General features: G+C 36.5%; 1 protein-coding gene across 1 annotated transcript in view; it reads right to left on the reverse strand.

The window, feature by feature from the left end:
• Positions 1 to 1,739: 1,739 nt before the first annotated feature.
• LOC107552613 (prostaglandin G/H synthase 1-like) overlaps positions 1,740 to 14,528 on the reverse strand; it is a 21,071-nt gene continuing 8,282 nt past the window's right edge. Inside the window, exons 5-9 of the mRNA XM_016234534.1 lie at positions 10,099 to 10,242; positions 9,725 to 9,906; positions 8,991 to 9,074; positions 7,747 to 8,043; positions 1,740 to 2,677 (exon numbers count right to left, since the gene is read on the reverse strand). Coding sequence (XP_016090020.1) covers positions 2,300 to 2,677; positions 7,747 to 8,043; positions 8,991 to 9,074; positions 9,725 to 9,906; positions 10,099 to 10,242 — 1,085 coding nt within the window. The 3' untranslated portion in view covers positions 1,740 to 2,299. The remainder of the gene's footprint in view (positions 2,678 to 7,746; positions 8,044 to 8,990; positions 9,075 to 9,724; positions 9,907 to 10,098; positions 10,243 to 14,528) is intronic.

Here is a 14,528-nt window from a genome sequence, read left to right on the forward strand (position 1 = left end):
TCTAGTATTAGCATAGTTTCACCCTCAGCTAGTTATACGAAGTCCATCATTCTCTCTGTGCTTGAACAGCTGTAGCGACAATGTCTTGTAAGCAATGCAGGTGTTTTGTGATGTAGAAGACCATAAGAGTGTTCATTTTCTGCTGACATCAGAGCCACTGAGGACACAGTGCATTAGTTTAGTTTTTGATGGTAATGCACCACCGAATACACGTAAATTAATTTTTGTCTGTGCAAATAATTTTACTCCAGACTGCTTTCTGAATGAGGGACAATTCAAGGCATATTTTATTGAAAAGATAAAACTCAAGGATAGATCAGCACCCATTGTTTGTGATCCAGCTGCACTTCAGGAAGAAGCAAGTCTCACACTTTATATTTTTGTATGATGATCATTTGCAAATTGCCTTTGCTCTTCCATGGAAGAGAGGGGCGGGGGGTGAGCAGAGCTCATTAACATTTAAAGGGACATGCCCCAAAACGAGCCGCTGTGAATAGAGCAGTGTAAAAATGGTGTTGTTTTACATGACCACTGAGGAATTTTCATGAAAATAATTATACCAACTTGTGGAAGATGGGCATCCAATGTCCCCTTTGAAGCCCAGCCACCACAAAATCAGACTTCAAGATCATTCTGAGGTTAAATACATATTTAAAATCATAACAAGAAAAATTTTATTAGCTATGATACTGTTTTTTAAATCAAATTTTTGCATAGCTATGACAAGAAACACTGTCTGGAATCTAACAATGCCTTGGAAAAAAACAGTCAATCTTAAAAAATGAAGCATAGCTATACATAAACCCATAAATGAAACAAGAGTTATCGAATAAGCATGTTCTAAACTCCTGAAACATTGGTGTTTCATATTTTAGAGCAGTCACAGCAATTCATGAAATAAATCAATTAAATCTGTATGTGGGAGTGTGTGTGAACAAATCAGATGTAACCCCCTTTGTAATTCTTTTTCATAAGTAACATTATTTGTACTGTAATTTAATTACACATTTTTTCTCAGTAACTTTAACTGATTACAGTTACATTTATTTTGTAATTAAATTACGTAATTCCGTTACATGTAACTAGTTACTTCCCAACACTGTGTGTAGGAGCGCGGCGCAAAGGAGCGAAGAGACGTAGGAGAATTTGACTAACTTTAATAATCAAAATGAAACAGGAAAACACACGTAGCAAAGGTTGACATGAACAATTCCAGACCAGGGAGAACAGAACAGGCTCGAACTCAAATAGGGCAGATAATGAGGGGCAGACAAGTGAGGAGGATAACTAATAACAAGGAACAGGTGACTACTAATAATGGGAACAAGAACCAAACCAAATAAGGACAAACAGGAACATTCTTTTTGACATATACTGCAGAAAAATCTCAGTAATGGTGCTACAAATGACTATATTTTGCTTGGAAAATATACAGGAATATTATGAGGTTACATTCATTCATGTCAAAGAAAATAAATGAATACAACAGTGAACACTGTAAAAAAGAAAAAAACACTGGCCATCTCAGATCCACAGTTCAAGGCAAATTACTTATTTCAAGTTGAACAGTGCTAGGGTGACCATACGTGCCATTTTCCCAGGACGCGTCCTGACCAGGATTTCTATATTGCCTAAAATATCTAGGTTTTGGCTTTGTTTGCGTGTGCAGACCGATCGGTGTATGACATCAAAATACCATACATGGGAAAATGGCACGTATGGTCACCCTAAACAGTGCATTGGAATTTACTTAACAGAACAGACTATGAGGCAGCAAATACAATTCATTTAAAGCTAAATGTTTATTTGGCCTGTGATGGACAGGTCATCTGTCCACTCAATGGGATAGACTACAACGACTCTACATAGGACACGCGGTTTGAAAAATGGATGGTTGTTTGGCAATATGAGTGCCAGTAAACAAATATTTCTATAAGACTGAATCAACCTGATGATTTAAGGTTTCACCATTTTTAAGGCTTAGATCAAGTGGGCTAAGTAACAAATAAGGCAACAAATGCCCATATTCACTGTCTAAAGTGAATTGTCTTCTGAATATTAATTCTTCAGTATGGAGCAAGAAATCACCAACCTTTTAGTAAAGTCTCTTACTTATCCTTTGTTAAGCTAATGATATTGCTAATATCTAATGATATTAGAATACTATGAAAATTACAAATAACAATTGTCATTACTAATTCAGTTCTGATTTACACGATAATTCATTTTCATTTGCATCTGTAATTAGAAGTCAAATTTTTGATCAGCGATTTAAAACAGATTCCAGAAGTACATTGTGCTAAAGTTCACCATGAGATGTCCTCTGGTGTTTATATTCTGGTGGAGGAGTATGGAAAGACACATACGGACACCATTTTGTATTGAGGCAAACCAGTTTCTTCAAAGTAGCAGAGTTTACTATATCAAAACCTGTCTTCCCCCCAAATGTACTGGGCTTCCAGTACTCAGGGGAGCAAATAGGATTTCCCATGAGACCTTTTAGGGAAAATGGGGCCCCCATTTCTACCATGCTTTCACCAAATATCACACCAGATCGTGTCTTCTCTAGCAAAAGAGCTGGGTAGAACTCCATAGCATCAATATCACCATACAGTTCCTCTAGTTCTTTAGCCATCTCTTCTTCTCCTGTAAAAACATAAATACATAAATATGTGGCCTGGTGGGCAGTTCATGTGTTGTGTGATAACCAGCCACTCACATTGTTTAAACATGAAAAATGGAAATTAGCTTAAAATGTATTTACCCTCAGGCCATCCAAGATAAGCATATGAGTTTGTTTCTTCATGGGAAAAGATTTTGAGAAAATTAGCATTACATCACTTGATCAACAATGGATCCTCCACAGTGAATGGGTGCCGTCAGAGTCCAAACAGCTGATAAAACAATAAAATCACAATAATGCACAAAAAAATCTACTTAACTTCAGTCCATCAATTAATGTCTGAAATTAACAGTGGTGTGCTTGTAAGAAACAAATCCTTCCGTGGGCCGTTTTAACTTTAAACCATCACTTCTGACCAAAATACCACTCCATGTGCCGTACATAATAATACCAGAGAAAAAGTGAATTCCCTGTTGTCCTCCCACATCAAAATCTGCCAACATATTTGTTTAGAACTGTTTTGGACTGTTTTCACTTATAAACAATGCTTGGTGTGTGCATATAACTCTCTGGATTCAGACAAATGACTTTTCACAGGAGAAAGCACAGTATGAAGTTAAAAACGTATTAATGATGGATTTGTTTATGACAAACAAATAGCTTTTCACTTCACAAGATGTTCATTGATGGACTGGAGTCGTGTGGATTACTTGTGAATTATTGTGATGTATTTATCAGCTGTTTGGACCGCACTCATTCACTGCAGAGCATCTATTGGTGAGCAAATGCAGTAATGCTTAAAGGGGTCTTCATTGATGGACTGGAGTCGTGTGGATTACTTGTGAATTATTGTGATGTATTTATCAGCTGTTTGGACCACACTCATTCACTGCAGAGCATCTATTGGTGAGCAAATGCAGTAATGCTTAAAGGGGTCATATTATGCTTTTTCACTTTTTTAATTTTAGTCAGTGTGTAGTGTGTATGTTTGGGCATAAAAAAGATCTAGAAAGTTACAAATCTCAAAGTCTACTCCAAAGAGATATTTAGTTTTTTTTAAATCCCTTATCAAGAACTACAACGAACGGCTCGTTTGGACTACAGCGTTGGTTTCCGGGCTTTGTGATATCACAAAGCGGCTCATTAGAATATCATTAAAAATAATTCCCGCCTACAGAAATTCGAATGGCTGGGGGGTGGGGAGGGGCGAGGCTGTGGTTAGAACGCTTGGTTGAGTGAGTGCATCAGACGAGACGATGAAGAAGAAGTGCTGCTGCAGAGTTAGTGCATCAGAGAAAACGAAGAAGAGCTGCTGTGCTGTAGCGTCAAATTTTCGGCATGTCTACAACAATTCTTACAAGTATAACGCGACATGGCTGGGCACCACGGACAGACGTCGAAAGGCACCACCGGTGTGCCTACACTCATAGAAAATAATGTATTTGAATTTTAAAGACGTGGCGCGACGCTGCGCTTCTTGTCCGGTGCGCGGACCGCCTGAAACGCTGGTTTTTTTTCACCTCCGTGCCCAAACGTCTTTGTTTGGGCTTCCGAAAGCGGATGATGTCAGGAAACAGTGGTTGCAATTTATTTTTTAACTCTGTTCCTGAGCATTATAACCCCAATTTGCTATTGTGTGCTGTGCATTTACTGAGGACAGCTTCCACAACACGAGGGAAGACGGAGCAAGGGGTGTGGCAGTACTGAAACACCGTCTAAGCTGTTCGCCAATCCCAATGCACTGGGACAGCTAATCACAACACATTTTGTTTTTCGGATGGTGGACCTTCATAAAAGCCGGAACTAATCGAGCCGTTTATGCCAGGCTGGGGAGAAAGTTATTTTAATAATGTAAATTATGTGAAAAATAATGCGTTTTTCGAACCACCAAGCATGAGAGCATGTTCTAGTACACCCCCAAAACAAAATCAAGACTTTGTAAAAGAGCATAATAGGGACCCCTTTAATTTATCAAACATCTGTTGAAATGAAGAAGCAAAACCTACATCTTGGATGGCTAGAGTAAATTTTCAGCAAATTCGCATTTTTGGTATAATCCAGTGTTTAAAGGGGTCATCGGATGCCCATTTTCCACAAGTCGATATGATTCTTTAGGGTCTTAAAGGGGTCATATGATGCTGCTAAAAAGAACATTATTTTGTGTATTTGGTGTAATGAAATGTGTTTATGCGGTTTAAGGTTCAAAAAACACATTATTTTCCACATAATGTACATTATTGTTTCTCCTCTATGCCCGCCTTTCTGAAACACGTCGATTTTTACAAAGCTCATCGGTCTGAAAAAACGAGGTGTGCTCTGATTGGTCATCTATCCAGTGGGTTGTGATTGGCCGAATTCCTCAAGCGTGTGACGGAAATGTTACGTCCCTCACCATATTGTGATGCCTGCGGCAACCACATGTGACGACCCCGTGCTGACTCAGTTTCGACCACAGTGAAAGCCGATCAGGCGATTGACAGTGCGAAGCTTACAGATCTTCTTTATGCCCCAAGAGCTTGTAACGCTCAAAAGAGAAAGGAAAAATTGAAATCGCATCATATGACCCCTTTAATAAAAAGTCTATAACATACTTTGGTTAGAATTTCTCAATTGTAGTGTTAAAAAAAAAATTTTTTTTACCCTGTCAAAATCATCTTTGTTTTCAACAAGCCGTCTTAGTGCATGTCCCTTTAAATTAGTGATCGACCGATATTGATATTTTATAACCGATACTGATACCAATTTTTTCATGTTTATGTGCCCGATAACAGATATGCAGAACCGATATTTATTTACTGTTATAAAGTAAATAAATGACTGAGTGAAGTAAGTCCATGCTTCACTTTGGTTATTCCTCCTTTCAGTCATCTTAAAAAAAAAGTGTTGAAAATTACTTTCATGTTAAATTTAATCTTCATATTACAACAATAAAAAAACATTTTATTTAAAGCATCAGCAGCAACACTAATATTAACAATAAGCAAAATAAATGTAGAAGGTCTAATGTTTTCAAATGGAGAAAATAAAATAAATAAAGTTAAGGAGTCATATCAACTTCATTTTTAGGTTTATAAGCTGTTTAATAGGCTAAAGAGTGAAGAATAATTCAATGGATAATGTTAATTCACTGAATAATATTCTCTGGAATACTGAAATATAACAAGCAAAGTTACGTCTTTATTGGGAGAGGACTTGACAGATTATCTTAGCCTGCGTGACTCCGCCTTCATGAGACGGTGAGCATATAGACAACAGAGAGAGAATTAAACTCAGCACTTTTATTTCCAACATGCACTCATTCATGGCTCCATATGATTTAATTCACGCAAAGTTACGTCTTTATTGGGACAGGACTTGACAGATTATCTTACGTGACTCCGTGAGTTCATCTCTATTTCTTCGAGCCAAGCTGCATAAACTGCATATCAGGCATTTATGTAATACATCTCATTTGTGCATTAATGGCTGTTATGTTAAATAAAGTTTACTAACTACAGTAAATCAAGTACCTGTGCACGCCGTTGTTGTTGTCTCGTTTCCCCTCAGATGCACTGCAATGGTCATCCTGTGCGCAATTCTCAAAACATCCACAAGATGGCGGCGTTTATCGGTGAATCCGATATTACAAAACCGATATCCGATTATTGTAAAATGCTTAAATATCAGGAAAAATATCGGTAAATGATATATCGGTCGATCTCTACTTTAAATGCTAATGAGCTCTGCTCTCCCCACTCCTCTCTTCCGTGGGGTGATGAGCCGTTCTCATGAGACTGTTTACTTTACTTTATTAGTACATCCAACAACAGAACACCTCAATCGCTTAGGAGCCATTCTTGTCTACTCCTGCTCCAGCGTCGAAACAATGGTGGACTGATGACAGTTCACTCAGGGCGGGTCTAAGGTAAGACGCCAGTCCAGTCTGTGCTGAAACGCTACTGTCAATCAAACTATCGTGGGACAGCCTGGGACTATATGACGTCACACAAACGGGCTTGTGCTGGAGCATTTCCTGAGCATCAACCGCATCAACCCGGTGAGTGAACAGCAATATGAAAGCGGCTTCATGAGACTAATGATGAGCAAATATACAACAGAGAGAGAGAAATAAATTTAGCGTTTTTATTTCCAACATGCTCTCATTCATCTACATATTATTTAATTCACGCAAAGTTACGTCTTTATTGGGAGAGGACTTGACAGATTATCTTAGCCTACGTGACTCCGCCTTCATGAGACGGTGAGCATATAGACAACAGAGAGAGAATTAAACTCAGCACTTTTATTTCCAACATGCGCCCATTCATGGCTCCATATTATTTAATTCACGCAAAGTTACGTCTTTATTGGGACAGGACTTGACAGATTATCTTACGTGACTCCGTGAGTTCATCTCTATTTCTTAAACATCCACAAGATGGCGGCGTTTATCGGTGAATCCGATATTACAAAACCGATATCCGATTATTGTAAAATGCTTAAATATCAGGAAAAATATCGGTAAATCGATATATCGGTCGATCTCTACTTTAAATGCTAATGAGCTCTGCTCTCCCCACTCCTCTCTTCCGTGGGGTGATGAGCCGTTCTCATGAGACAGTGTGCATTGAATTTATTTAATACACGAGTTTCACAATTTAAGTTGAATTACTGAAATAAATTAACTTTTCCACGACATTCTAATTTATTGACATGCACCTGTATACTGTGTGTGTGTGTGTATTTATATATACACATAACTATACAAAAACGTTTATTTTGGGATGCGATTAATCGTTTGACAGCACTAATATAAACTAATAATACTAATTGTATTTTTATAGAAATTATACATGTAATTTTAAAAATAAAAAAAACAACACTTAGAGCAATTAAACTTTTTTTGCACTTGTAACTTGCAATTCTTATTCCTAATCCAAATTTTAATTCAAATTTACAGTTCTGCATCCTATTCATTTCAATTCAAATTCAGGAACTGGACCTGGAATTTAAATTGCATTGTTATGTAAATTATAAGTACATTATTTTCAATGTAATATATATTTTAATGTATTCTCTCAACATATTTATTGTAATTGCCCATTTTGATATAAATTTTTGTAACAGTCATATATTATATCAACCAAAGGTTCCCAAGCAAAATAAAAGCCACAGGATTTGAGGAAATCTGTACCTATAATAATGAGCCTGGTGGTCTGAAACAGCTGCTCATCCCCCCAGGTAGGATGTTCTTGTTTCAAGATATCACACACACGGTTGTGCTCACGCAGCCACAAGGTGGCGTACATACTGAGACCCGGCAGCAGGCCAAACACTTCTTGCCCAATGGCCAGCTGCTGCTCCGGTGGGACAGATGGAGGGTAGCTCATTTTGACCGGTGCATCTAGCACTGTGGGGGGATACATCTCACCATTGACCACCTATATCAGAGCCAAACAGAAAAAAATATTGTAAAATGTTGTAATGTTTTCTCTTATCTCTTTGCACTACCAGTAATAATCAAAGAAATTGCATTCTTTTGAGTTTTCGCTTCATCAAAGAATCCAGAAAAAAATGTATCATGCTTACCACAAAAATATTGCACAACTCTTTCCAAACATTGATAATAATAAGAATGCTTCTTGAGCACCAAATCGGCATATCAGAATGATTTCTGAACAATCATGATACCGAAGACTTTAGTTGGCTGCTGAAAATTCAGTTTTGCCATCACAGGAATAAATTACATTTTAAAATATAGCAAAACACAGAACAGTTATTTTAAAATTGCACTCAAATTTCACAATATTACTATTTTTTATTGTATTTCTTGATCAAATGAGACTTCCTTTCCTGGAATTTCTTTAAAAGTTTACTATTAGTGAACTGTATTGCATAATCACACTAGAGACTAGACTAAACACAGTGTGCACCATCTTAAATGACATCACTGAGGCTTAACAAAAACCACATGTTCACACCCACAATTCTGCGGCCACACTATGAGGTTATCCACACAGACATTCAGAAGGAAATGCTTGCACATAGCTGCAAAATGAAGCAACTGAAAATGCACAGGGCCTCATTCATGAAACACGAGCAGAAATAATCTGTATATATCATTTGTAAAACAGGTAAATATGATTCAGAATAAACTGTTGTTTTATGGTATAAGTGATCAAAGTGAAGCTATTGGAATCTAAGAGATCCACTGTAGCCTAATCCTCAGAATGATAGATCATATTTACATGTTTTACAAATATGTACAAATGAATTCTGCTTGTCTTTCTAAAATGAGAAATGAACAGAATGACATATCACATTTACTTGGAGACATGCTCAGCCTAGCACGACAAAGCATGCCTGATGTTTAACTGGTGAACGGTACCTGGTACTTCAACTTCCCGTCTTTGTGCAGTCTGAGGTCCAGCTGGCGATCAAGAGTATCTCCATAAACGTGTCCAGCATCCACCTAGTTTTCAATATGCAATCAAATACAGACACTCTTAATAAATACTGTACAAAACCTCATTCTTCAAAAAAAGTTGTGTGTGTTTCCCAACACTTACACAAACTTTCACAAAAAAAGTTACAAAAATACCACTGGTGCGGTACCATTTCAAAAGATACTAATATGTTCTCTTAAAGTACTGATATGTACCTTCAAGGAATTAATATGTACCATTTAGGGTTAAAAAAAGTACAAAGATACACCCCACAAGTGACACTTTTGTTCAGTTTTTCTGAGTGTACTGTACAACACACATTTGAAACAATCAATTATAAATTCCTTTCCACCTTCCTGTAAATAGTATGTAAAATTATGCTTGTGTGCTGACAGTGAGATAAAGATTTGTTGACCCTTCCCCCATTCCTTCCAACACTATATGTAACACGAGTGTTAACTTGGTTCCTGCTCATCCCACTGTGAAAAAACAGCATTAAGTTATTTCTCTGACCAAGAAGGACTTCAGTGTCCAAGAGAAACATCTTATCATCTCTCTCATTAACAAAAACCATCTGCACAAACTTTTATAAGCTCTTTCCTGCAGGCAGAGCCATCAAACACTGTATTTGATTGGTTAAGAGATCAAATGTTCAATTGTAAAAACTGTGACTCACCCCATGAGCCAGACCTTTTGTGAACCCAAGTCCAATGTGGTTGTGAGTCTTAAAAAACTGGTGCGTGAAGTGCTGAGCGAAAAATGCAAACATTAAATTTGTTCCCTGAGGGTCCGGTCTGAAATTCTGCCTTAACAGGAACTTCTCTGCCAGAAGCTTGGGGTCTGGAAGCTTAATTTTTCCTGAGAAACACATGGAATGGTTTTACCACAGCCTCAGAAGACAAGGTATTTCCGGTGACTTTAGTATACTACTGATATACTTGGAGCATTTTAATATCGCTTCTTATGAGGAAAATGAATTTTCAGTTCATGCGTCCTTCAGAAGGAAGAGGCACTAGTGATTTGGGGAAAAATTTTATTATAGTCTATTACCTTTGGTTCCCATTGGCAAGGGGCAGTCCTGAGGGACTGGGGGAAGAATTCTTGTGTAGTAGGTGATGTTGGAATACGCTTCCCAGTTCAAGTAGTCATATTTGGAATTGTACGTCGGGGGACTTGGGATCAAGTTGGCTCTTACTGTAATGGGAAAGAACATTTAAGAACACCATCAGACAAAATAATATCTAGAAAAACACTGAAACAAAGGCCAGAAATTATGCATACATTTTATTTGCTGTCATATATATCTCTAGATCTTAGTCAACCACTACACAAAACCTTTTCCTACTATTTAACAGTTATTTTCTCTGGTTGAAAGTCAACCTAAAAACATCAAAGATTTTACTGACTCTGGACTGTGTAAATATTTATGTGATAATTTTTTTTTTGCACATTTACCTCCCCAGCTATGGGTGTACAGCCAAAAGATTTCCAACAAACAAATAATTTGCAACATAAAAGCCTAGCAAAGATAAGATACAGCATTGCGTAATCTTCGAATACAGCTGTGGTTTTCAAAATTAAGGGTGGAGGTATTGTAAGGGAGCACAGGAGACTCCCTAGTTTCCAACTTTCATTCACTTTCACACATTCAAATCTGTGTGTAAATTATACATGTGAGAACCAGTAAGGTTTGAGTGCAGTGTCTTCTGCTCTGCCTTCTACTCCTTATATGGTGTTGAGTGTACAATTCAGTTTTTTGTAAGCGATGACAAAATTACATTTCAGTCTGTTTTCAAAATAAAGTAATCAACTGACTTCAAATAACTTGGAATAATGCACACAAATCAATAGCACATGGGCTACTTTTATGGGACCTTTTATCAAGTCAAGTCACCTTTATTTATATAGTGTTTTATATAATACAGATTTTAAAGCAGCAACATTTATGTGTTTTCAATGTCAATCCTCTTGTCCCACATCAAAACATCATAAGACATTATAAGGAAATGTTTTTCATTTCCTATTTCTTATTTTTAATTATCCTTTTTTTTTGCAACAGATAATATATAGTAAATAACAAAATGTTTTTTTTATGTTTTATTCATAATGAAAGTTATACTCTTCACTGAAACAACAAAATAGTGAAAATAGGACCTTCTTTATATTAAGTGTTTAACTACTTTTTTACTAACATTTAAAATAATAATTTAGTATACCTACCCTTACACATATCCCACCTCAAAAAGCAGCAAATGTTTTTCAATAAAACATGAACACATAAGCACATTATACCTAATAATACATGTATACACTGTAAAAAATGACCATGAATTTAACTGTAAAAGACTGTAAAAATGCTACAGTAAAAACCTGGTAAATGGTTAACGGTAAATTCCCCTACTATATACGGTGAAAAACTGTACTGGACATTATATGTAATTTTACGGTAGTATACAATTTTTGGAAGTGAAAAAGACGATTTGTGAATAACCGTAAATTGACATTCCGAGAATTCCCAGTGTTACATTTCAAATTTGATATTTTTTTGTTGAAATAACTAAGTTTCTTCATAGTTTTTTCTTATCAGTTTTGTATATTAGGGTTGTGTGTTACACCTAATGTTGTTAAATGAATGTTTATTGCATTATTTCAGTTTCATGTGTGTTACCATGATGGTGTTTGTGTGAATGACACTGTGCACCTTCTATATATGTTATTATTTAAAAGCTGCTTGTGATGGGCTTTGGTTCATCATGAGACTTTCTCATCACCACCTGCATTTGGTGGTTATCAGTGTATTACAAAAGTACAAAACAGATTTCATTACTTCAATAGGTTGGTATATTAACATTATATCAGTTAATGAAATTACGGTATTTAACAGTAAGTTTAAATTAAAACCGTAAAACCTAAAACGCTACTGTATTTTTTACGGTAAATTTCCGGTAACCACAGCTGCTGTTTTTTTACCGTAAATTTTAAGAATTTTTTTTTACAGTGTATATTTTGATGTAAATACATTGTATAAATATAAAGTGGAAAGGAAATGTTTTTCACTAGTGTTGTTTTTGGCGGCCTGTTTTAATTTTAGTTTTAGTCTATTCTTTGTGTGAAACTGTCATTTTAGTTTTTATTAGTTTTAGTCACGTTCATACTCTTTTTAGTCTAGTCAAGTTTTAGTCGACTAAAAGTCTGAGCATTTTAGTCTAGTTTTAGTCGACGAAAACTGATGACATTTAGTCTAGTTTTAGTCAATGAAAATTGTATTTTAGTCTCTTTTTAGAAATGCAATTCTATTTAACCCAGTCAATATAAGTAAGAATAAGTAAGTTCCGTATCAGTTACAAAATATTATTACTTGCCTATAAGGCCCTTAATGGGTTAGCTCCTGCGTACCTAACTAGTCTTCTACCACGCTACAATCCATCACGCTCCCTAAGGTCGCATTTTATTCGTCAATGATATTGCATTGTACATTTAATTATCGTCATCGTCACATGACCAGCATTTTCGTCTCGTCTCGTTTTCGTCACGTGATAAAGGTTCGTTGACGACTATATTTAGTCATAATTTTCGTTGACGAGAGCAACACTATTTTTCACACAGCAGGTATTCAATAAATATGCAGCTAATATTGTGGGTAATATGGAGGTGCATAAAAGTTTTACTAATTTAAAAGGGAGGTATCAACAAAAAATTTTTGAAACACCTTCACATAGGTAGCCTTATTCTGAACTAACTTGCTCTCTATTACACTTTCCTGGAACAATACCTCAGGATATTAAGTACCCTGGCTCGCACCAGGAAATAGTTTGGCCTACAGCAGTGTGAAGAACATGAGGAATTTGAGGGCCTCTTGCAGAGTACATGAGCGTTGCCATGGCAAGTGGCGTTGGGGCTCGAAATAAGCACAGATTGAAATGATAGCCTCCTGTGACTCTGGTGTATCTTGCAACCACATTTACATTACATCAAGTCTAACTGACTTGAATGTCTTTACAGGAAAACATTGCAGAGCGTCAACTGGGAGGAAATGATAAAAAAGGGGCTGTACATTAGAAAAGGGGCCACATAAAACAAAGCGGTGACTGAGTAAATAAGGGAAGGATGCTGAGTTAAAGGAGACTCCCTTTACAAGAAAAGAAAAACACAACCAGGCCACATTTATTCACACCCTGCCATTTGCTCTGACAACCACTGCAGAGTACGATAAATCACAATAATCGAAAGCCCTGGACAGAAACACCACTATCTGAACTACATCCAAGCCATTTCGATTACAGACAGTTTTGCCAAAGCAAAGAAAATGGACAACATCTAATCTATCGACCAAGACAGTAAATAGAATTTCTGTCTAAACTACACGTGTGGTCTGAAAGTAGTTACTCAGCCAAAGACCTCAATGTCTATGCTGATAAAACATTGATGTATACACTCTGTGAGTGAACATTCTCCTCTTCCCCTAAAAAAGTATTGAAGACCAAGCTTAAGAAGTTTTTACACGGGAACAGTGGCTGAGTAAATTGAAAGCTGGAGTTGAATCACCCAATTCAATGCATTTCGCCATTATGCTAACCTGGAAATGAGTTAGCATTTTGCATAATCCTGAGGTCAGTGGGTTTTTAAATTGCTGAAATAAGGTCTGTGGTTAATACAAGCTCAAGATATTTTCGTTTTGTTTTATTTTATGACATAAAATACAACAGTAATACCCCACTTGTGATTTTTGCGAACAGGTAAACTCATCTAGGCCGCTTTTTACAAATTGTTTATAATCATGCTCTTGCAAACTATTTTAAATCAAAATAGCATTTTGTAAATTTTCCAACTTGTAGATTTTAAAGGGGTCATGAACTGCCTTTTTTTAATTAATTTCTACTGTTCTCTGAGGTCCACTTATAATGTTATCAAGATTTTTTTACATCAAAAAACATCGTAATTTAGAAGTAATAGGCTATTTTCTGTCCTGTTTTGACCCCTCTCATCAGAACGCTCTGTTTGAATAGGTGTGGAGGATTGTAGACTTGGAAGCAGAGGCGGACAAAGTACTCAACTCCATTACTTGAGTGAAAGTACAGATACTGCTGGTCAAATATTACTCCATTACAAGGGAACGTTGTAAAGACAGATTTTTACTTCAGTAAAAGTACAGAAGTACTTGCTTTTAAAAGTACTTAAGTACCAAAAGTAAATTTCCTTTTTTATTGTTGTATGTAATACTTGCAATACTTCTGAAACAACTTACAATACATTACACCTACTGAATACACTGACTAGCTTGTAGTATCTTTGGAATAAAGAGCTTTTAGAATGTTAAAAACCTATGGGGGAAAACATTAACACCCCTACCCACCACCACAAAAGCAGGATGGTAGTGATCTCACACAGCTCTGACAGTGTGTGTACAGTGCACACATCTCTATGTAGCCATTCATCCACATTTGAACAGAGTGGACAGTGAAATCCTGTAAATACAGAGT

This window comes from Sinocyclocheilus grahami, unplaced genomic scaffold (assembly GCF_001515645.1).
Source record: "Sinocyclocheilus grahami isolate Dianchi unplaced genomic scaffold, SAMN03320097.WGS_v1.1 scaffold454.1, whole genome shotgun sequence".
Lineage (NCBI taxonomy): Eukaryota > Metazoa > Chordata > Actinopteri > Cypriniformes > Cyprinidae > Sinocyclocheilus > Sinocyclocheilus grahami.